Raw genomic sequence first — 24,486 nt, forward strand, 5'->3', positions numbered from 1 at the left:
TGCAATAAAAGGACAGTCCACGGCAGGCTTGGATTCCCATGGCCAGAGGAGGAGGAGGAATGCTCTGTGTTCTCACCTCCAGGTAAGTCCTGCTTCAAGCCCCAGCAGTCTTTCTCCTGATCCTGGGGGCCTCCCCCAATCCTTGACTCACTGGGATTGCTAGGGCTGTTTGTTTCTGGAAGCTTTCAGAACCCAGCAAGGAGTTTGGACCCCGGCCCTTGTCCAGGGCTCCAGTTATCACTCTATGTCCAGTTCAGCCATGACTCCAGGCACCTGCTGGCTGCTCCAGGCCTAAAGATGCCCCCTCACCGTTGTCCCTGGACACCCCACCGAGAAGACAGGCCTCTACTTGGGATTTTATCTCTAAGAATTACCAGTCCCGGGCGCTCTCTCATAACATATTCACGCTATCCCTTCCAGAAACAGACCTCTATCTTCAACTGAAGTCTTCCAGAGGCTGTACGAAGTTATCCAGAGATTTTTCCATTTGAGGAGAGTTTCCCAGAAGAGGAAGTGTTATTTATTTGAGTGCTGATAGGCTCTTCACAGCTCTTTGTTTCTATCCACTCCCTCCCCGTTTATTATTCATTCATCCCTCAAACCCCTATTGAGCAACTCTTGTGCGTCAGACACTGTGCAAGGAGCAAGCCCTGGGCTCAATCTGACATGGTCTCACCCTCACAGGCATCTACACACGTAGAGGACACTTCGGGCTCTCTTAGCACAGTGCCTGATGCACAGAACTGAGAAAGGGAAGCCGTGACTTTTGTCTGTAGGTATTCATAGTACCGTCACCCGCCCCCCTCCATCCAGTCTCCAAGAGCCACTACCTTGACCTGAGTAGGAACTACCCTGAGACCTTCTAGGACATTCTGCAGTCCTGGCTGGCTCTAAGCTTGCCTTTGGTTCTCTTGCTGTCAATCTCACCCACTTGGCAAGTCTCCTGCTCCTGTTATACCACCTCCTTTCTTCAAGTCACACCCGCTTTAAAGCAATACAGCCCTTCGTGAAGGAAGCCATCGGCCCATCTTTAAGAATGTGGGCCTAAGCAAGCTATTTCACTTCCAGCACAGTGCTTACACATAGGAGGGGCTCAATGAATATTTCTGGAATTAATTTACTCTGAGTCGCAGCTTCTTCATCTGTAAAATGGGAGGAATAATAATACCTTCCCTGAGGGTGGTTCGGTACCTTAAATGAGCTAAGGTATGCAAGGGGCTTAGTACACGTGCTAACTGACGTGAGTTCCCTTCTTACCCTTGCATGCACCCAAGGGAACAACCTCTGTCTCCTTGATCGTATCTGGGTCTCTTCCTCCCGCACCGCCCCCCGCTGCATGGATAATCTGCGGGCCACTGAGTGAGCGCATGTCTCAGCTCATGGAAAGGATGGCTCCTGTCCTGTGGCTGGCCCTGGCCTCCTGCATTCTGACCCTGGCATCTACAGAGCAGCAAGGTGAGTGCTCTGCTCACCTGGCATCTCAGATGCCCTGCAATACCCGGAGAGTGAGCAGGGAAGTGCAGAGAAGGTGCTTCAGGGTCAGTGAGGAGAGGGGCATGACTAAAGCAAAGGCTCAGAAGCCAAAAGTCGAGGGAAACAAGATGAGAGAAGCTGGAATCCAGTCACAGTCTCTCAAAGAGCCAAATCAGAAACTCCCCCTCAAGGACAGTGGGAGCCAGTTAACATAACTTCCCGTGCCCGGATATGGGGGCGATCAGAGAGCCCGGGGTTCATGAGGACATGAATCACCCAGTCACTCTGTGCCTTGTTTTGGCCAGCGCCTCTCCTTCTTCCGAACAAGTTTGCTCATCTGTAAAATGAAAGGACTAGGCTTAGTGATCTCTCTGTGGTCCTTCCAAAGATCCATGGATTGGGCATCTTAGATGCTTGTAGGAAGGGTTCTCAGGCTCAACACAAGGGTGAAAATTTCTGCCCGTGTCACCTGTGGAGGGGGCTAGAGGGACTCAGCTCATGGCCTCCCTTGGGAAAATACAGTGTGTGCAGGAAATAATCCAAGAATAACAAGTGCAGGGACTCCTTTCCTTAAAACAAGCATGTGCATAAGCAAGGCTCGAAAATCTCTTTTCTAAAAATTCCCTCTAATGTGATCCGAGCTTTGTGGGGATGGACAGAGCCCTAGCAATCAGTGCATCGGTGCTGGGCACACAGTCACCCATCAAGTAGCTTGTGCATCAGGGGAAAAAAAAAAGGAATGTGTTGTGATCCTGGTAGGATATACTTAATTCATCATTAAGGCACTCACACTGTTCAACATATCAGAACTAGAGGAGAGAACTAGCTTAAACTACTAGGCCCCAGGTGCTGTGCATGGCATTTTGCACCTACTATCTCATTTAACCAGCCAACAATCCTTTAAAGCTTTATTTTCCCAAATGGGGCATGCATATCCCAAAATGACTGCGAGGGTGCAGAAATTCTTAAAGAATTTTTGGGGAACTTCCCTGGTGATCCAGTAATTAAAATTCTGAGCTTCCACTGCAGGAGGCATGGGTTCGATCCCTGGTCAGGGAACTAAGATCCTGCATGTTGAGGGGTGCAGCAAAAAAAAATTTTTTTTGATAGCTATATATAGTTTTCTTCATGGGTATTAAACAAAATAACTAGTACATCATACCTATGGTATCACAGATATTATTCCTTAGGATGAAACGAATTTATAAAGAGAGTCATTGAAAGAAACACATGAAATAAATAATAGGACAGGTGGACACACGTGTGGCAAACGTCATGACCTGAGGCGTGGGAATGGATGAAGTTTGGGCGCCATTAGCTCACAGGTGTTGTTTTGCAGAAGAGTCTCAGGGGAGTTAAACCATCTGCCAAGGTCACCCAGTCAGCAGGCACAGAGCTGGGCTTAAACCCAGACTGAGCAGCCTGTGGCTTCCTCCGCCCCCCACCCCACCGCTGCTTTACTTGTCTGCCTCTTCACGCACCACAGTCCCTGAATCTGTTACAAGCCATGAGATCAGCAATCAGAAATGGTCCTGTTAAATTCAGTCACAGCTGGGAATCTGGTAATATCTGAAATTGCTTAGCAAACAATAAAGAGAACAAAAACCTAAAAAAAAAAAAAAAAAAAAAAAAAGAAATGGTCCTGTTAGACCAGTGGGGGGTAATTTTGCTTCTCAGGGGACAATTGGCAATGTCTGGAGACAGCTTCGGGGAGGAGTACTCCTGGCATCTAGTAAGAAAAGCTCAGGGCCGCTGCTAAACATCCTACGGTGCCCAGGACAGCCCCCAACACAGAATTATCCAGCCCAAACATCAACAGTGCTGAGGTTGAGAAACCTTGTGTTAGATCTTCATCTACTGATAATGGACAAATGTCTATGATATATTAAGTAAAAAATGCAAGTGGAAATGGACATATATACACTACCAAATGTAAAATAGATAGCTAATGGGAAGCAGCTGCATAGCACAGGGAGATCAGCTTGGTGCTTTGTGACCACCTAGAGGGATGGGATAGGGAGGGTGGGAGGGAGATGCAAGAGGAAGGGGATATGGGGATATATGTATACGGATAGCTGATTCACTTTGTTATACAGCAGAAACTAACACACCATTGTAAAGCAATTATACTCCAATAAAGATGTTGAAAGAAGGAAAGAAAGAAAGAAAGAAAGAAAGAAAGAAAGAAAGAAAGAAAGATGCAAGTGGAAAAAAACAAGCTCTACAGCATTAAACCCATTTTTATTTAAAAAAAAACTATTTTAAACATATGCATAGAAAGGGTCTAAAGACTGTACAACAAATTTATGGTTACTTCTGGGAATGGAATGGGCTCTGACAAGTTTCATTTCTACTTTATTCATTTTAATGACCCTGATGTTCTTAATGCCTGTAATATACCACACAAAGGCCTCATTATTATTCTGACCCCAGGGTGATGAAGGCTGATGTTCAATGAATGGATCACGTGCCGCTTGTCCTCACTGGGGCCCCTAGCATTTCCAAAACAAAGCGTGTCGGGGATAAAAACCCTGTAGGTTCTGGGGTTTCTCTGTAAACCTAAGCGTACTGTTACTCTCCAGGTTACAGAAACCCCACCAGTGCCAGTTCCTATGAGCAGGACTTGGAGTGTGGAGCCCCTGGCACCCCAGAGGCCCAGCTCTGTTTTGACCCCTGCCAGAATTACACCCTACTGGATGAACCCTCCCGAAGCACAGAGAATGCGGGACAAGCCGAGAGCTGTGACGGTGACAAGCACGGCTGGTACCGATTTGTGGGAGATGGAGGAGTGAGGATGGCGGAGGACTGCGTCCCCGTGTACCGCTGCCAGACGGCTGCTCCCATGTGGCTGAATGGCGCCCACCCCACCCTCGGGCAGGGCATCGTCAGCCGTACCGCCTGTGCCCATTGGAGTGACAACTGCTGCCTCTGGAAGACGGAGGTGCTGGTGAAGGCCTGCCCGGGCCAGTACCACGTGTACCGGTTGGAGGGCACCCCGCAGTGTAATCTGAGATATTGCACAGGTGAGGGGAGCAGGGCTACCCGGTGAAGTGCCCAGGGTCGGTAGAGCGAGTGGAGCGGGTCAGGAGGAGACTGAGCAGAACAGCCTCGACTCAGTGCCTGTCAGTTATTGCCCAGAATGTTGGGAATGTTGCCCAAGGGCTGCCAGACCTTCCAGCATTTCAAGTAAAGCCAGAGATTCGGATTTGAAGGTGAAATCTCCTGATACATCTATCCACGTGTGTGGCATCGTATTAAGAACTCAGACTCATTGAGATTTAGATTTCACTTGGGCAGTTTAACTCTCTGAGTTTTGGTTTTCTGATCTGAAAAAAACGGACGATGGCAAAAATAACAGCACCATAGCATGCATTACAGTGCCCCTGCCCCTGTTCTAAACACTTTAAACCATTAATTCCTTTAGTCCTCCCATCAACTTGATGAGACACGCACTATACTGTTAGTGCAGATGAGGGGTCTGGGGCACAGAGACGTTCAGCAGTTCTCCCAACATCACAGAGCTGGAATTGTGGCAGAGCCAGATTTGAACCTAGCACCCCAGCTCCACGATCCAAATGCTTAACTGCTATGCTACCCCCACCCCCATGTGGTCCCCACGTGAAATGCACGAGCTAATGCATGGAAAGTACTGGGAACAGCGGCTGCCTTGTAGTAAAAGCACTAGGATGGCACCTCCGAGGTTCTCACCTCCCTGGATTAGGAGTCCGGAAATTCTAGTTTGAGGCTTGACCCTTCCACCAAGCGTGGCACAAGTCTTCCGTGCCCTGTAGAATGACAAGGTTGGCCTTGGTGGCCTCAGCTCCACCCTGCTCTGCATCTTGATCCTCTTCCTCTGCACATTACCCCAGACCCCACCACCACGGTGGACAACTGTGAGAGGACCTGCCGCCCCAATGAGGAGTGTCGCTTCGTCAACGACACCTGGGACTGCTTCTGCAGACAGGACCTCAATATCTCTGGTGAGCGCTGGGATTGGGCTGGCCTGGTGGGCAGGGCAGGAGGGAGGGAACTTCAGAGGGTCTGGACAAGGTGTGGACCAGAGGCAGTAGGGATGGAGCCGAGGTCAGGGGATGAGAGTGCACAAAGCCAGTGAGTTTGCAAGGATGGGGGGCAGGGATGGAGCACATTTTCAGGTCAGCCACTGGACCAGGGCCTCAGGAATGAGTGGGCTTGACCCACGAGGGACAAAGGTACTGAGGATGAGAACTCTGCAGGTGTGGAAGTTGTGTTCAAATATCTGCAGAGTCTATACATGAGGAACAGGGGCAGACTCCTGAGCCACTTCTGGATTGGCCAGGTGGGGCCTGGGGCCTGGGACAAGCCGCCTACACTCTCTGAGCCTTAATGTCCTCATCTGTAAAATGGGGATGAGCTAATAATAAAAAATACCCACAATGCAGGGTTTTTATGAGAATTCAATCAGAGCAGTCCAAATGGGCAGGCTCTGGAAGTGATGTTCTTCTCATCCCAGTAGGTAAGCAAACACCGTCGGGTGACCCATGGGTAGACATGCCACAGATGCGCCCTAAGCCCTGGGTGGGGATTGGATGAGCTTCCCACTGAGACGATCTCCTTCCCTCCGAGACTCTAACAAGGGCCTCTGACTCTTGCTTTGGGCACAAGCCTGCTTCCCTGTGAGCACACTTGCAGGCCCTGTAGAGGAGAGGGTGTTCTAAGCAGAGGGAGAAGAGGGAGACCGAGTTCCCCATCTCTGGTGACAAGGGTGTCCTTCTACCTCCAGATGCAGGGAGGGCACCTTTCACAGGGGAGACTTATTTCCTGCCTTCAGGGAGACAGAGAGGAGGGTCAGAGTGTCACTCTTGCATTAGCTGTACCTTAAGTAACTTTAATTCAAAATAATCAATGTACCATTAGGCATATTTTGGGGCGACCTGCTCTGGGGCTCAGTAGGAACCAGACACGAGAACCTTCACCAAGCCTGCACACAAAATGCTTGGAAATCTTGGACCAGGGGCATCTTTGCCAACCTCGCCTACCACAAGCCTGGGTGTGAATCCCACGTGGCTCCCAGGCCCCCTCCAGTCTCCCCAGCCTCCCGGTGGGCAAGGTGGCTTTGCCAAAGGGCAGACAGTGTGAGCTCTGCCCACTACTTCCAGACCCCTGTCCACTCTACCTACCTTCCTCTCCCAACTTTCCAGATGTGCACAGTTTGCAGCCCCAGCTGGACTGTGGGGCCAAGGAGATCAAAGTGTCCCTGGACAAGTGTCTGCTGGGAGGCCTGGGTTTCGGGGACGAGGTCCATGCCTACCTTCAGGACCGGAACCGGAACTGCAGCAGCATGATGCAAAGAGAAGGGAAGAACTGGATATTGGTGACCAGCCCCACCCAGGCTGGTGCCTGCGGAAACATTCTGGAGGTGAGTGGTGTTTACCCCACTGCTGCCAGAGTGCGGGAGCTGGGCTGGTGGGGCCTGTCTCAGTAACTGGGAGCTCTTGGACAAGTCACTTAGCCTCCATGGGCCTCTAGAGGTATGTGAGCTTACACATGTTTGTCCAGGAGGGAGCTGAGAATAGGTTTGATGCCTAAGCTCAGTAAAGGTAAGCTATGATTATGATTATTTCACTTAGGGATGAGGTGGGAAAGGTTCACAGAGGACCAGGCATGGTGATTCCTGACTGTTCCCAAGGGTCAACAATCTATTGTTCTAGTTTTTGATCTGGGGTCCTCAGTCCCCTTCCCATAAAGTGGCAGTGCCACTGCGGGAGGAGGCCCATTGCCTCCTTGAGGTCAGAGGGCAGGGTGTCAGCTTGACCGAAAGCATCAACTCTGGAGTCACACAGACCTGAATCCCAGATACACTTGTACCCTCATCCACATAAACATACATGTGGTCTTGTTTTTATGCCGAAGAGAAACCAAACCCATGCCATCTACAAAAATACCCTCTCCTTGGTCAACGATTTCATCATCAGAGACATCATCCTCAGCATCAACTTCCAGTGTGCCTACCCGCTGGACATGAAAGTCAGCCTCCAAACTGCCCTGCAGCCCATTGTAAGGTATGGCACTGACCCTTACCCTTTGACCCATAACCCTGAAGTTCACGACATCTTATGATGACCACAGAATCCGCCCACCTCCTTCAGGAGCTTCCGTTCATTCGCTCATTCATTCCACAAATATTTGTTGATTATGCATGAGGAATGTTCAGCATGAACAAGGCAGGCATAGAATATTTTGTGGATATTAAAGATTATTACTATGAAACAATACAACGACATGAAACAGTGTTAATTAAATACGCTAAGGAACAAAAATGCACAACGATTTCATTTGTCTTGAGGAAGAAAGGCATTAAACAACTAACTATATCAAAAATTATTTACAAGTGAGGTGCACGCAGTGTGGGGTAGGCTCGGAGTGCTGTGGGATCAGGGAGCAAGGGTCCCTGACCTAATCTTGGTTGGGGAGGACAGTTGGGGGCAGGAAGGCTTCCCTGCAAATGTGGGATTTAAGCCAGATGAGCTTTGATTGGATAAACAGCGCCCATAACTCAGGAGAAATAGAACCAAATAGAAATTTGGATGGAATTCAGTTTGGGCAGGGGCTTTTGTCTTTTGTTCACTGCTGTATCGCTGTGCCTGGAATGGGCCCTGTTGAAGGAATTCCTCAGCATTCCTAGACTTGCTGGGGGACCTTCTGGGGGTATCAGAAACCCAAGATGCCCTTCCCATTCCCTTATTGCCTCCTGGGCTCACAGAATGGCAGGGTTATGATTAGAAATCTTCTGGTTCAGTTTCTAGGTTTCAGTCTGTAATGTGTTGGGGCCCAAGGTTCATAAAAAATAAATATTAAAGCCATTTTATTTATCTTGTTAAAACTGGTGTTTCATTGAAGACTATAGGGTGGAGGGAAGAGGTCTGCTGCCAAAAACTGTGAGCCCACAGAACTGGTCCCAAGCCCTATTCTACAGGTTAGAAGACGGAGGTGTTCTTTGAGCGAAGGAGGTATGTCTGCTGTCTGATGCAGGGAGAATTTGTAGGAATCCTGGAGCCAGACTCATGTGTTTGTCAAGTTTAGTGCCTAGAAGGTAGCAAATGCTTGATTTAAGTAAGTGATCGAATAGTTCATTTAGGAATCGAACATGTGCCTCTGCCTTCATAACCCGACACAGGTGTGGGACTTGATTGATTTTGTTCTCACTGGGCAAAACCTGAAGTTTCCATTCTTGTGGTTTCTCTGTTCTCAGTTCCCTGAACATCAGTGTGGACGGGGAGGGAGAGTTCACTGTCAGGATGGCCCTCTTCCAAGACCAGAACTACACATCTCCTTATGAAGGGGCTGCAGTCGTGCTGTCTGTTGAATCCATGCTCTATGTGGGCGCCGTCTTGGAGAGAGGGGACACATCCCGATTTAACCTGGTGTTGAGGAACTGCTATGCCACGCCCACTGGAGACATGAATGACCCTGTGAGATATTTCATCATCAAAAACAGGTACCGGACAATCTGGGGTTATCTTTTGGCCTAAATGAGGTTTGGGGTGGAGAAGAATGATCACCTCATCCCTGCCTGGCAGTTGGGTAGATTGGCTTGCCTCTTTTGGAAAATAATTCGGTATTACATATCATGACCATACCCTGTGACCCAGAAATATCACTCCTGAAATTGTAGTGTTAAAGGATTAACAGAAAATAGGTGGGCAGGGTAAAGAAATGCCAATTATTTTTCATTTCAGTGTCTTTCATAATGTTGGCAATAGGTTCATATTTCAAAAACAGGGGACTTTTATACAGATGTTAACACTAACTGAACAACATGAAAATAGCGTGTTATGGGACAAAATATTACTGAATATTGTTAACTAGCAAAAACAAAGGGAAATGCATATCTATAGATCATGATTCAAACCGTGGTAATAATACTGGCTAATATTTATCATAGAGTTTAGCTGTATACCAAGCACTGTGCTAAACAGAATATAAGGATTATCTCATTAAATGCTCACATCAACCCTAGGAAGTGCATACTCCTGTCTCTACTTTACAGATAAGAAAAGTGAGGTTCAGTAAAGTAATTGGATCACGATTGCTTAGCTAGAAAGTGGGTTGGGTTGGAATTTGAAATCAGTCTGTCTCGTTCCAGGGACTGTGCCCCCCAAAACTTAAACCGTGTGGGCTTATGGGTAACATTGTGGAGGAAACCTGGAGGAATAAAAGTCTATGTTATAGGTTGGAGAAAACACTTGGCGGGAGGTGGGGAGGCTCTTCTCTCCGATGCTGTTTTTATACTGGATACAAATTAAAGATGCAGCCAAGGGCCTCAGGCCCCCTAAGTTGCTCTAGAAGTTAAATCCCTGCCCCTGTCACCTCCCAGCTGCCCAAATAAACGTGATTCTACTATCTACGTGGAAGAGAATGGGGTGTCATCGGAAAGCCGGTTCTCAGTTCAGATGTTCATGTTTGCTGGAAATTATGACCTAGTTTTCCTGCACTGTGAGATTTCTCTCTGCGATTCTCTTAAAGAACAGTGCCAGCCGGTGAGTATCTCTTTGGACTGAACAACTATTCAGTGCCTGACATGGGGCCTGGTACCTCCATATATACTTATTGGAATTATGGATGGATTGAAAGAAGGGAGGGAGGAAAGGAGAGAGGAAAGGAGGAAGGAAGGGAGGAAGGGAGATAGGGAAAGAAAGTTAGATGGATGAAGAGATGGAAAGATGGATGGATGGGTGGATGGATGGAACGGAGGGAAGGAGAAATAGAGGAAGAGAGGGAAAAAAGAAGGATGAATGGATGTACTTTAAGCCTCCAAAAGCCCACATGTAAGCAATCCTTGTGTCCCCAGGAAGTATATCAGACGAAAGAGCCTGTCCTCTAGGTTTCCTTGGCCCAGGACATTTTAAATGATTTTAATAATAGTTGACTATTTTTAGTGCTTACTCTGTGTCAGGCACTGTACTAAAACGTTTATATGCCTTATCTAATTTAATTCTCACAGCAGCCCTTTAAGTAGATTCTTTTAGCAACCCCACTGTACAGATGAGGAAACTGAGCTCAGAGAGGTCCCTTGCCCAAGGGCCACACAGCTAGAAAGTATCAGAGCTGGGGTATGCCCTGGCTGAGGTGTAACTACAGTGCCCACGCTCTTAACCCAGATTTAGCACTGCCTGCTAAGAGTTGGCATTTCTTGAGTGCTTACTATGTGCCTGTGTGTTGCAGACATACTTCCTTTTAACCTTCACAACCAAGAAGATACTATTTAATAAGAGTAGACAGGTATAGTCATTTGTCCCAAATTAAACAACTAAAAGAGAGGAGAAGAGATTCAAACCCAGGTTCACTTGACATGACAGTGAGAATTCTCTAGATTGAGAAAAACAAACATCAGCGTTAGGATCATATAGTGCGTGAGGCTCCACTCTCGGGCCGGAGCTGCCCATCGCAGGAGTAGCCTGGAGAGGAACGTGCCTTCACATTTTGTCATAATGAGACTTCTCCATCCCCACAGTCTTGCTCGAGAAGTCAACTCCGCAGTGAAGGAGTGGCTATTGACCCAGCCCGTGTTTTAGATCTGGGACCCATCACTCGCAGAGGTAAGAAGTGGCCACGTCCTGGTGATAACACCAGCTGGCCAAATGCTGACAGTTAACTGCAGATGCCTGGGGTCACCAACCTAATGACCCAGGGCTTTTTCTGCTTCCTCAGTGCCCCTCACTGGTGAATGCATCTTTCCAGGAGATGCTTTGGGTAATGATAATTGCTTCTGCCACATGTGCTGTGCGCTAGAGATCAGGCTAAGCTCTCAGCATGCACTGACTCACTTAATCCTCCCCAGATGCATCCATTTTACAGGTGAGAAACTGAAGCTCAGAGAGATTGACTCACCCAAGATCACCCCCTCATGAGCAGTTGGAGCTAGCACTGAACCCAGCTCGGTCTGATTCCAAAGCGTGTGTCCTTTGCCTTTTCCCTCCTGCCAGGTCCCCATAACTCAGTCTAAGTCCTGAACCAACTTTGTTTTCTGGGGAATGACTGTGCTTCTCAAAATCCAGTTACAGTGTTCTGGGGCATGACATAGGAGAAGCTTTCCAAGTACTCCTCAAATTTTCATCTCTCCATCCCACGGGTTAGCAGTACCTGTGGTAGTTAGTCATGGTTTTTATTCGCACTGGAATGGCAGAATCAAGAAATCCAAAAAAATGAAAACATTTCTTTTTGTCCTAGAGAAATTAGGATGCAGTAACATTAATAACAGTAATAATAGTAACAGTAATAATAATACTTTGTGCCTGGCACCATACCAAACACATTTATATGCATTATCACATGAAATGTTCTCAACAGTCTAAGGACGTAAGCACTATTACCACTTCCATTCTCCAGATGAGCAAACAGGCTGTCTCCTGAAGAAGGCTCTGCCTGGAATTGTCCTGTCCTTTTATTGCCTCATGTGTTGTCACAGGGTAGCTAGGGGAGGGGGGAGGAGGTGCCAGGAACTTCCACTTTGCAATCAGACAGACTGAGGTTCAAATCCAAGCTCTTCCACTTACTGGCAGACATTGCTGAGCCTCAGTCTTCACATCTGTCAAATGGGGATGAGAACGGTTTCCTCACAAATCTGGCAGGAGGATTAAGTTTCATATGCATGATAATAGATGCTTCCACAATGTGGATTGTCCATGACTGTGATGGCCAGGTCCAGGAGGTCTTGGAGCAACTGTGGCTACAGTGCCACAGTCAGTGGAGCATGACTCTGGAAACCCTCACCTTCTGCTCTTGTCTCCAGGTGCCCCGTCTCTTGGTGTCATGAGTGGAGCCACCAGCACTGCAGGTACATCATTTTCTCCTGCCTTTCCCACAGCCCTCCCTCCCAACTCTCCCTCTTTTTAATTCAGTGCATATTTAGTTATAGCCTCTTCTACGCGCCAGGCCCTGTGCCAAGAACTGTGGACCCTGAAATGATTCAGACCCTAGACTGGCTCTAGAGATGAGCTCTCACAGTGCAGCAGGAGAGCCAGTCATTAGACAGGAAATGTTTATTGAGCACCTACTGTGTGCTAGTCTTTGTTCTAGGCACTGAAGTTATAATGGTGAACGATACAGGCCAGGTGCCTGCCCTCACGGAGATTGTGTTCCAGTTGAGAAATAGATAATAAAAAGTTAAGAACGTAGTTTAGAAATAGAGGAGAGTGATGTGATAGAAAATTACCAGTATGGGTTAGGGTTAACTAACCGCCTTAAATAACACAGAAGTTTATTTCTCTCACACATAAATGAAGTCCACAAGGCAAGCAATCCAGGGCTAACAGGGCAGCACCATGAGGTCATCAAGAATCCAGACTCACTTCATGGATAGGGGAAGGCTAGCTCCTAATAAAGAGAGGTAGGCTCTGAGGGCATTGGCTCTGGGCTATCAGAAGAATCACAATCCTTAGGAGCCTCTATCCAGATGATCTCATCCCATGTTCCTCAGTCCCCAGGTTTTTCCAACCAGAGCTCTGACATCGTAGCAAAGCTGCCTAGACAGGGCATTCAACCATCTTTTAAGCTTGGCAACTATATTGAGCCCAAATTTGCTCTTCAGCTGTATCTACTCTCCTATTTGCAGTAGATAAGGGCTTCTTACAAGCTAACTAACTACCAAAGAGACCCTCCGGCTCTCTCACTTGGCCCTAACAATTAAAACTCCTCAGTTACTCATCCTTCTGCAGTAGGGCATTACTATAAAGCAGTAATAATTAACCAATTCCATTTCCCCTGTACTTAAAGGTCTGAATCATTGCTCTGGCCAGAGAATTCCCCCCTCAACAGGAACTTTCTCTTGAGTCACTAATTGGTGAAAATTTTAGCAATTATTTTGCTGCCTTATGATGGGAACTACTCATGTCACACATATTAATTGGGATTGGGTTCTAAAAAAAAAAAGAATCCAGCCTCCTTCCATCTCACCCCTCTACCATCTTTAGGGTGTGGCCATCACCTTCATGATCCAAGATGGCAGCCAGAGCACCAATCTTTATATCTAGGCCAGGATTGAGGGAACTTGGAAGAAGTCAATGACTTTTAAGGAACAGTCCTGGAAGCTGACACCTTATACCTCCACTTACATCTCATTGGCCAGTGCTTAGTCACACGCCACACCTAGCTGCAAAGGGAGTTGGGAAATATAGTCTTTATCCTGGGTGGCTATGTGCCCAACCAATGTGTGATGGTTCTATTACCAAGATAGGAAGGAAAATGAATATCAGAATGGATAAATGGTCAGAAAATTTTTCAGAGGAGGTGATATTTGAACTAAATGAGAAAAAGGAGACAGGTGTGCAAATATTAGCGGAATAAGCCCTGCAGGCAAAATGAATGCCAGTTGCAAAAATGAGATAGGCATATAAGCAAATAAATCACAAGCAAGTAGATAGTGCAGAAGGGGCACACAGAAGAGTAATTAACTGTATTGGATAAGGTCAGGAGAGAATTTCAGCATGTGTTGACATCTGAAAGGGCTTTTGATGGATGAATTGGAGCTCAATAGGAAGACAAATCTAAGAAACATATTTTGGTCCAAAGGGAAAGCAATGCTATTAAGATTTCACTGTCCCCCAAAATGGCCTATGCTGGTGAACCCAGACATGAAAAAGTTCTACCCATCCTCAAATCTCCAACTAGATAACAGTCTAAAAGTTTCCAGTTAATCTCAAGTTGTCCTCTCCATGCTCAGTGCTAACATTCAGACAACACTCAGAAAAGCAGTGCTCATTGGAGAGGGGGGTTTAGGGCTCAGACCAGAAGCAGCTTGAGGGCAGGGACCTCAATCTCATTCATTTCTTCCAGTCCTTCAAGTTAGCACAGTGCCTGGAACAGCCTGGCTTCCCAGTAGACTTTGCCAAATTGACTCATTTCTTGGTGGGTAGTGGATTCTGGGGACTTCTGAAAATGGAGGGAATCACTCTGACCTGGTAGCAGAGTACCACAAGAGGGCACCTATGGTTTCATTGCTTGCTATCTCCCACAAGCATTTTTGATGTTTTAGAATTAATTGAACATCAACCTATGTTTCATAATTATAAGCTGGTTGTCATATACTAATATGTTTCTGAAAATTATGATATTCTTCTCCCCCTCCCTCCTAAGGACATCAGCAAGTTACTCCGAAATTTAGGGGACAGAGAGCCGTTATAATCTGGTATTGGGTGGAAGGGGCGGTGCATGCCTCTTCCAGGTCCTCCAATATGAGGCAGCTATGATCCAGGATCCAAGCCCTTCTTTAACCCTGAGTATACTGTAATGTTTAGAAGAGATATGATTCCAACCTCCCAGATCTTAGAGTCTAATTTTCAAAATCAATACTTACATGGTGTTTACCACGTGCCAGGCACTGTTCTAAATGCTTGCTATGAGTTCACTCACTTGCCTTACAAAAATCTCATGCAGTAATAGCTGCTAGTAATGTTTCTATTTTGCATACAGGGAAATTCAGGCGCAGAGAGCTTCAATAACTTGCCTGGGTCTGCACAGCTAGTTGCAGAGCTAGGATTCTAAGCTAAGTAGTCAAGCAACAGAAGTAGTGCTTTTTCACCTCCCTGTCTTTCTGCCTCTTCAGTATTAGTCATAGTAAGTAATGCTAGCTGCTGTAACAAACAATCCCCATCTTTCTGTGCTTTTATACAACAGTTTATTTCCCACTAAATCACTGGAGGATGCAGTTCAGTGCCTTTGCAGTCATTAGGAACTCAGGTGCTTAGCTTCTGGCAACTTCTGGCAACTCTACTGTCCCCTGCAAGTCCTCTCCTGGATCCTCTGCACCTGGTCCCTAGATGATGGATGAGGGAGCATGGAGAATTATGTAGGAGGTTTTAAGGACCAGGCTTAGAAGCAGCTTCTACCCACATTCCACTGGCCAGATTCAGTCATATGGTCCCACCTACCTGCAAAGGAGGTGGGGAAAAGTGCCTTCCAGCATGCCCAGAGGAAAATGAAGTGTTTGGTGGTGGTGAGACAGCTTTGCCTCTACCACATGGCCCTGTGCCACCTCCCAGGGGCTGTAACCCAAAATAAATATTAAGGATGCTCTGTCTTTGTCATCCTTGTAAGACAGAAGATAGGGATGCCACCTCATTTTGGCTGCTGAATTCCAAAGCCCAGCACCTGACAGTCCTCTCTTGCGTTTCAGTGTTCTTGGTGGCCTGGCCCGTGCTTCTCCTGCCTGTCCTCCTGGCTGGGCTGCTCTGAGAGCTCAGCTGGGCATCTGGCCTTGAAGCTCGTGTTCTTCCCTCTGGCGATGGCTTCCAGTCACCCTTCAGCTCTGCTGGTTCTCTCTCGAAATCACATAGACAGTCTCCAGGCCTGACTAGGCTTGGAGAAGAAGAAGAGCTTTCCCTTGTTTAACACTCTCAGTGCCTTTGTATTCCTCTTTTTCTCATGGTGGGTGCCCTGTCACCTGGGCTGGCTTGACTTCCTCATTCATTAGCAGGATCCTGAAAGCAAACTTGCGACGTGCTTCTGTGGCTACAAGTGTAGCACGCGTTCATAACTTCAGGGAAGAGGGGCTGTGTCGATGGGGGGAAGGGACGGGGGAACTGCTTGTAAAAAGATACCTCCCATGGTCTTCCCAAACACCCCCTGTTCTGACTGCCAGTGAATTGAACAGACCAATGTTTGCTTTCACCCCGCTTCCTCTGGTGTATTTCCATCATGGTTTCAACAATATCCATGGGAACATGTTGTAAAGGGGCCACTTTTGGAGACCTTGTTCTGGGGAAGACTGGTGCCCATTGCTCCCCTGTCCCCCACCACACTGCAGACATGCTTTGACATGCCTAAAACTACACAAACCCCTACCCCTGGGACCTGGAGGCTAGAGGAAATGCTCAGTTTGGGTGCAGAGATGCTGTCACCCAAGAGCACACCTCTAGCTGTAAATAGTGAGGCCCTTGCTCTGAAGGGTTAAGCAGGGAGTCCCAGTATAAAATGATGCATCAATTCTGCCATGGGGATGTAGCAGCAGAGCCTGGGGGATGGGCGAAGTCCCTTTCTGGAAACCTTGAATGAACCCTCACAAAGACTCCACGAAGATGCCACAGATAGAGAATGCTATGCATGAGGCCTCTCCACGCCAGCCTCAGGGAAAGTGACAGGATCAGGGCTAGGCGACCAGAGGCAGAGCCTATTCATCTGCCAGGAGGAGACTTTCCAAAGTGCCACGTTGTTCAGAGATGGTGTGGTTGCAAGAAAGAGAAACCCACTCCAATGGACTCAGGCCAGAGGGGAATTAATTATAAGGATATAGGAGCACCAAGTCCAAGGACAGAAGATACAGCCTGACTGCACAAGGAGAACCACGAGAAACTGAAGTTTGTCTGTCTTTCCACCTGTCACTCTTCCTAGAACCTTGCAGGCTTTACATCTGCTTATCTTTGTGTGTTCCCTTCATTTCCCCGCCTCTCTCTGTGAAACTAGCTTTACCTGTTCATTCATCATCCTTGATTAAATATGGACATTGCAGCTTCATATCACTTCTTAATTCAGAGACCACAGAGACCACCTGGCATCTTGGTATCCCACATCCAAATTGCACCCGGGGAATTTGATTTCCCTGTGGGTATGAATGCTTCCCCTGGTCCAGTCATTGAGGGCAGGCGAGTGGGCTCATCTAGCACAGAGCCAGTGGGGCCGACCTGAGGGGGCAGGTCTCAGATAAATGGGGGTGTTCCTTGGACAGATCTCCCAAAAGACCACTATGATAGTGGCTTCTTTGAAAGGGAGGTTCCCAAGAGGAATTGCTTTCTGTTTCCCAGTAAGAGGATTCATAACTACTATATTCCAAGGGAGGTGGCATGCTAGGATTGGACTTGAAAGGAGGTCAGAGGTCCTAATCTTTCCCCTCTCTGAGGCTCATCTTCTCCCTTCTGTAGAAAAAAGGGGCTTGGCTAGAGCAAGATTCACAACATTTATAGTGGAGCTATTTCTTTAAACACAAGTCTACATGAACATCAAATATATAGAGATTAAAAGCAAATAGACTCTTGTTGATGTCAGGTAGGGGGCTTACCTCTTCCATTCTGTGCTTTCCTCCTCAAACCCCCAAAGAAACTCTATGATAACCCACAGGGTTACCAAGGGCAAAATTTTGGAATTCCCTGGAACATACGACCTCTAATATCTCTTCCAGTGTAAAGCACATGGGATTCCACTTAACTAGACTGAACCCCCTTTGTCTGTCTATCTGTCTGTCTAACATATATTTATATATCATCTATCTATCTATCTATCTATCTATCTATCTATCTATCTATCTATCCATCTAGCTCCTAGTCTCTCTTTCCCTCTCCATCTGTCTGCCTATCATCAAGGTAGTTACAGCTTTTTGTTTTCTATGAATGCGCATCCCTTCGAGTAAGAGCCACTGAATATTCAGTCTACTTCGTTCATTCAATCAACACTAATCTGCTGAGTAGTTATTATGTCCCAGGTCCAAGGGCCTGGGTGAAATAATGAAGGAAACACAGTCCCTGCCCCTGAGACGTTCACAAGCTGGTGGGACACAAACATGCACAGAGGCATGCACAGGCAGATCACATTCACACACACTTTCCCACTGACCCTCAGGCCCAGAACTCACACCCACACCAACATACACTTGCAACAGATATACACGTCAACTTCACATGCTCAAAGATACATGTCACACACAGAGATCCTCACCTGGGCCCTCAAGCTCAGTCACCTACATATTTATTGCCATGAATAACTTAGTAACAGCTAACATTTTAACATGTCCTGTGCATCATTCTAGATGCACTGCATTCCACCCTCACATTAGGTACTGAAGATATGTACTTTTATTACCCCCAGTTTAGAGATGAGTAAACCAAGGCTTAAAGAATTACTCGCCCAAGAGCTTATAGCTTTCAAATTCTGTATTCAGGGTTTAAACCCAGGTAGCCTGAATTTGGGGCATTTGCTGTTGACTGGACACTCTATGCTGCCTCTGTTTATATACAAAGCACACACACACACACAGAGGTACTCATATATTCACACATGTACCACCATATATACATGCATCCACTCATGTGCATACAGGCACATGGGAACATGTGGACACATTTGCCTACACAGAGACCCTCACACATAGACAGACATGAACACTAATGGACACACAGATGCTAATGTGCACATTGACTTATGCGTGGTCATGTAGATGCAGACACATACACCTTAGTACAGAAAAAAATAAACCCAGAAACACATCCTATGCTATACACACACACAAGCACACATAGATACATGTACATATGCATACATACCTCTAAGACACAGGACCTGGATCCAACTCCCCAGGAGCCAGGACTCCAACCATGTCTCCTCTCTCATTAGTTTTCTTCTCCTCCATCCCCAGTCCTGCCCAGCTGGGCACTGAGACAAGAAGTCCAACCTGGGTCACAGAAAAAATAGGTTCGAGACCCAGCATCTGGAAGTTCTGGAGTAGAAAGATGATGGAGACGGTGAGAAGGAACCTGACCCGTATCAGGAACACTGACGTCTCTGTCCTGGGGTGGGGCGTGGGGTACCTCCTCGTAGCAGTGGTGGAGGTTGCAGAGAGGAGGTTGCAGAGGAGAACTGGGCAGCCCTGCCCTCTAGGACCTTAGAGTCGACTTGGGAAAGCAGGGCATACAAACTCCATACAGCCAAAGCCAAGCAGTGTAAGACTGACACAGACACTGCGGCAAGATGGGGAGAAAGGAGAACTCAATGCAGCCTGGGAGAAGAGGGAAGTATCCCAGCCCAGAGAGTTTAGTCCCTTCATTTTCCAGTTGGAAACTGAGGTTCCCAAAAGAGAAGTCACACGTCCATTCTTAACCCTATAAGAGACACTAGAAGACGTGTTGTGGCCAGCTGGGCATGAGGGGCAGGGGGAAAGTGGTCCCCTGAAGGAAATTGGAATGAGGACCCTAAAGGATAAATTCCACCCAACCCAAGTCATTTCATGATCTCTCCTCACCCCCTCCTTCTTCTTCCACCTCTTTCTCTTACAAAGGGCTGGAAATCACCCTTTTCTTTTCCTTCCTCATCACAGTTGATTCTCCCTTCTAAAACTCTATGAAATCCATCCACTTTTCTTCAGTTCCATTGACCCTGATCTTTTCTAAGTCACCGTCCTCTCATACCTCTATAATAGCTTCCCAACTGGTCTGTCTCTAGTCTCACCCCTCCCAATCCACTCTCTACACTGCAGCTAGTCAGCATATAAAGCAATTCACTTCTCTCTTGAAACCCCTTCAGCAGCTCTTTACCTTCTATAGGATGAGATCAGCTTACTAGCTTGCAGACAAAGTCCCCACCGTCTGAGCCCTGCCTGTCTCTTCAGCCTCAGATCTTATATGTATCCCCTTTATACCCTTGTTCTGGCTTCTCTGAATTTTCCTCAGTTCCTTGACCTGTTCCATTTCACCTGTGCTGCTTTTTTCATGTGCTGGTCTTGCTGCCTGGAAGGCCCCTCCCATTCTGGGGATGTGACCCTAATTAACTTCAGGGTCATTTCTCCTGGAAAGCCTTCCTGACCCTGCTCCCCAGTCTGGAGCTGATTACACTCTGCTCTGTGAGCCCTTCTCTACAGAACCTCATTCTCATGTGCGTTACCTGCATCTGAAGTGATCTGTTTATACTCATCCCACATCCTCCACCCTAGATTGTTTGTTCCTCAAGGACAGGGGCTTTGCCATATTCACACATTACTGGCTGGATAAATGAAGACACAGGCTGCATCATGCTGTCATCTTCCGGGAGAGGAAGAAAGAGCTTAATATCAAAAATAAAGAAGAATTTCTCACTTGGATAATTATGAAAGCGCCAACTCAGAATGGGAACAGGAATTCTGGGCTCGACCCCAAATGTGCACTCCATCCCAGTGTCAGTCAATCTTAGCAAGGATCGCTTTTCTTTCCCTTTAGTTCCCATCTTCTGTGACTTCAGGGGAGGTTGATTGGAAATCTGAGTATTTTTTTCTCATTGAGGAGGGCTCTTAGGAAACTGATAGAGAGGTTATTAGTGGAGAGCAAATTGAGAGGGCTGAAGAGTGATTATTACTTAACAGCAGGGGGGAAAACACACAAAAAAAGACCCCATAAAAACCAAGCACGTAAGAGATTGGGAGACTAAGTCCAGAACTGAACACACATAGCAGCTGTAAGGGTGGAAAAATAATTTTCCCTCTACTCTTATAGGTTGAGGCTGAGACACACCCCCGCCCCAGATACACACACACACACACCATAATAAAAGATTAACAGGAGAAAAACAAACATAAGTTTAATAACATGTCTACCTCCTGTATACATGGGAGATGCCCAGGAAAACTGAGTAACTCCCTGAAATGGCCCAAGCCATCATCTTAAATACCATCTCTAGCTAAAGACAAAAGAAGATTGGGGGAGGGAGGGCTGGGTGGGGAGGAGGTCGGTTATGGGAGGTTACCAGGTAAACAAGGGTAAGGTTGTTTTGCAGAGTTTCGTTGTTGTTATGCAGATTTAAGTCTTTGCCTCTCCTTTGATAGACTTTTAGAGTCCTCCTTCTCTTCCTGGTACAGAGAGGGCAGCACCCTTACAGATGGAGGTTTCCCTCATAAACGTAAATGTCTCTTACAAAATGTAACTTCTACTAAGTTTTCAGAGCTTCTCCGGTGTCTGTTTTTTCTTAAAAATAACCAGCTCAAAATGATTCTTATGCCCAAGACGCATACTTTGGGGTGGCGAATTCTGTCCCCCTTCACAGCCAATCAGCAATCAGATCTTAGAAAGTCACAGAGAAGGGCTTCCCCAGTGGCGTGGCGCAGTGGTTGAGAATCCGCCTGCCAGTGCAGGGGACACGGGTTCGACCCCTGGTCCGGGAAGATCCCACATGCCGCGGAGCAACTAAGCTCGTGTGCCACAACTACTGAAGCCCGCGTGCCTAGAGCCCGTGCTCCACAATGAGAGAAGCCACGGCAATGAGAAGCCTGCGTACCGCAACAAAGAGTAGCCCCCACTCGCCGCAACTAGAGAAAGCCCTCGTGCAGCAACGAAGACCCAACACAGCCAAAAATAAATAAATAAATAAAATAAATTTAAAAAAAAAAAAGAAGAAGAAAAAGGGCAGTTAAAAAAAAAAATCACAGAGAAGGACCTTCAGACAGGCAAGTCTCAGAAAAAGTGTTTGTTGTGGAGTCCAGGCAAAATGCTGGATTCTGGGAGCCCCTGTCTTCGAGAGGAATTAGCTTTGTTTCATAGAATACTTTGCCATTAGGTGAATTGGGTTGGCAGGGAGGGAGAGGGGCCCGGTTGTACATATCTTATTTCAGTACCTAAACCTGGCTCCAAATTCATTGAGAAGAGCTACAGTTTTAAGGGGCAGAACACTTGGACTCCGGGTCCCAACCTACCCAGGCAAGTGTTCCCACTCCTTAAATGTAAAAATGGGAGCTGCAGAGCTGCCAGAGAAGTAAAGAAGATACAGGACATGAAGTCACTTTGCAACCTTACAGATGATGACTGCAGTATTACCATCACCATCGATCGTCAGCACCAGGGCTATTTCCCCATGGTAATGTATTAAGCTGCCCTCTTACCTCCTAGAGGGGACCAAAAGGGGACCGTTTTAAAGAACCTTTGTGTTTGCCAGAAATAGGCCTCTCAGGAGCACCTGGAAGGGGGTACCCCCTCCCTCAGACATGAACTAATACTTTATGAACACTTAATATGTACAAACCAGTGTGCCACACATTTTACATTTATTATCTAACTTAACCCTCACAATAATCCTTTGAGATAGGTGCTATTATTTCCACTTAACAGAGGAAGAAACTGAGGCATAGGGAGATTTAAGGGACTCATCATCACACAGATAGCACATACCCGTCATTTATTTAGTGCGCTAAATGGGTCAGCACTTCAAATTTCACATTTTACAGAGGAGGAAGCTGAGATTCAGAAACATCGGTAACTTGCTCAAGGTTGCGCAGTGAGGAAGTCACAGACTCCAAGACTGGAACTCAGGGTTGCTTAAATTGAAAATATGTGCTCTTTCTTCCATGCTACACAGGCCTCCCTTCATGACCCTCAACGCTCTGCAATGATGACTAAAAACCTACCTCAGAACTGTGGCAAGATGTGAACATGTGTATGTGTGTGTGTGTGTGTGTGTGTGTGTGCAAGTACACGTGCACATGTGTGCCTGTGTATTTGTGTGTGCGTGAGTGCGTGCGTGTGTGTGTTGGCAGCCACTAGTTAACTGTAACAAAGCTGAATGGTATAAAAACCACTTTTCCTGAGACATCCTTGAAATTCTTTCCCACTCAGCAGGAATTCAGAAGGCTTGTTGGAACTGGGAGACCCAGAGGAGATTTACAGATGATCTAATCCTACCCTCTCTTGTGTCCACAAGGAAACTGACACCCAGAGTGCACTGGGCCAGGAAGCAAGAAATTCAGATTTCAGACTGACTTCTGCTGACGTGAGTTCAAGAATGCCACTTAACTTCCCTTGGGCCATCTGTAAATTAAGATAATGATACTCTTCCGCTGCACTTAATGATCTATGACTCTGCCATTGACAGGCTGTGGCTGACGCATGTTCTGGCCCCAGCATAGCCCTCTCTATCCAACCTGGGGCTGTCTCAAGACACATTCCCAGTGGTACACTGGCCTCAGAACCCTCTGGTTGGCTTGGAACCTGGGAGAGCGCCTCTCTGGTCCTGAAATGCAAGGTGGGGGGGGAGGCAGTTCAGAACTCGGAGATGACCTGGGAGAAAATGCTCCCTCCCTTGATTCCTTCAAGTTCCTTCTGAAGAGACCAGTGGGCCAGCTCCTGTGCTGGTCTTTCTTCGCTCTCTGGGGACTCACTGGAACTGGTTTACCTTGTCAAGTGTCCCCTCCAGTTGGAACTTCTGAGGTGGAAAAGTGGCACATAGGGCCTCAAAATAGTCGTGGCTGTGTTGCATTGTGTGTGACAGTAATGCAGCTGTAATGAAAAGGTGATGTCACTTTGTAGCCACAGAATGCTTTCACCATATTTTATTGATGTATAATACACATATCACGCACATATTTCACTTATACACCTTGATAAATTTTAACAAAGTGAGCACTCCGATGTAAGTAGTACCCAGCTCAAGAAATAGTAGCCTTCCTGCCCCTCCAGTTATGGCATCTCCCAAATGCAACACCTGTCCCACCTTCCAGCACCACAGAGTAACTGATTTTGAACTTTATCTAAGAGGAGTCATACAATGTCTGTCTTTTGAGCCTGGCTCTTCTGATCAGCATTGTCTTTGTGAACTTGATCCATGTTGTGTTTAATTATAGTTTGATCATCCTACTTGCTGACATTATTCTGTAGGAAGAATACAACCTAAATTATTCATCACTTCTACTATTGAGGACATGTGGATTGTTTCCAGTTTTCAGCTGTTGCGAAGGGTGCTGCTTTCTTCTTCCTGGCTTTTGGTGAGCACAGGTACCCATCTCTGGTGAAGTGTATATATTCAGCTATAGTAGTTACTACCAAGCACTTTTCCAAGGTGATTGCACTTATACATGACATGCTTTTTTTTTTTTTAAATTTTTTATTTATTTACTTTTGGCTGCGTTGGGTCTTCATTGTTACACGCGGGCTTTCTTTAGTTGCGGTGAGGGCTAATCTTCGTTGCAGTGCATGAACTTATTGCAATGGCTTCTCTTGTTGCAGAGCACAGGCTCTAGGCGTGCAGGCTTCAGTAGTTGTGGCACTTGGGCTTCAGTAGTTGTGGCTTGCAGGCTCTAGAGCGCAGGCTCAGTAGTTGTGGCACATGGGCTTAGTTGCTCCACAGCATGTGGGATCTTCCCGGACCAGGGCTCTAACCCGTGTCTCCTGCATTGGCAGGCGGATTCATAACCACTGCGCCACCAGGGAAGCCCCTGACATGCTTTTCTTAACATCCCAAGATTCTTTATCTTCCAGTATCTAGTGACTATTGACTATTGACTCCACTTCCTTGAGCACCCCAAGACCTTTGCCTCCC

At 46.9% G+C, this 24,486-nt stretch overlaps 1 protein-coding gene across 2 annotated transcripts; it reads left to right on the forward strand.

The window, feature by feature from the left end:
* On the forward strand, positions 1-23,848 carry GP2 (glycoprotein 2). Of its 2 annotated transcripts, XM_057529414.1 has the most exons (11): positions 1-82; positions 1,275-1,455; positions 4,056-4,496; positions 5,343-5,453; positions 6,654-6,871; positions 7,366-7,514; positions 8,705-8,950; positions 9,830-9,992; positions 10,967-11,051; positions 12,245-12,289; positions 15,626-15,945. In XM_057529414.1, exons 2-11 carry the CDS (start codon positions 1,368-1,370, stop codon positions 15,682-15,684), a joined length of 1,605 nt encoding a protein of 534 aa, XP_057385397.1. In that variant the 5' UTR covers positions 1-82; positions 1,275-1,367; the 3' UTR covers positions 15,685-15,945. The 2 variants fall into 2 exon arrangements, 1 of the variants encoding a protein (XP_057385397.1); XR_003623949.2 differs by lacking the exons at positions 1-82; positions 1,275-1,455; positions 15,626-15,945 and adding exons at positions 22,873-22,941; positions 23,826-23,848 and having other exon boundaries at positions 4,268-4,496.
* The last annotated feature ends 638 nt before the right edge of the window (positions 23,849-24,486 follow it).

The sequence above is a fragment of the Balaenoptera acutorostrata genome, chromosome 15 (genome assembly GCF_949987535.1).
Source record: "Balaenoptera acutorostrata chromosome 15, mBalAcu1.1, whole genome shotgun sequence".
Taxonomy (NCBI): Eukaryota; Metazoa; Chordata; class Mammalia; order Artiodactyla; family Balaenopteridae; genus Balaenoptera; species Balaenoptera acutorostrata.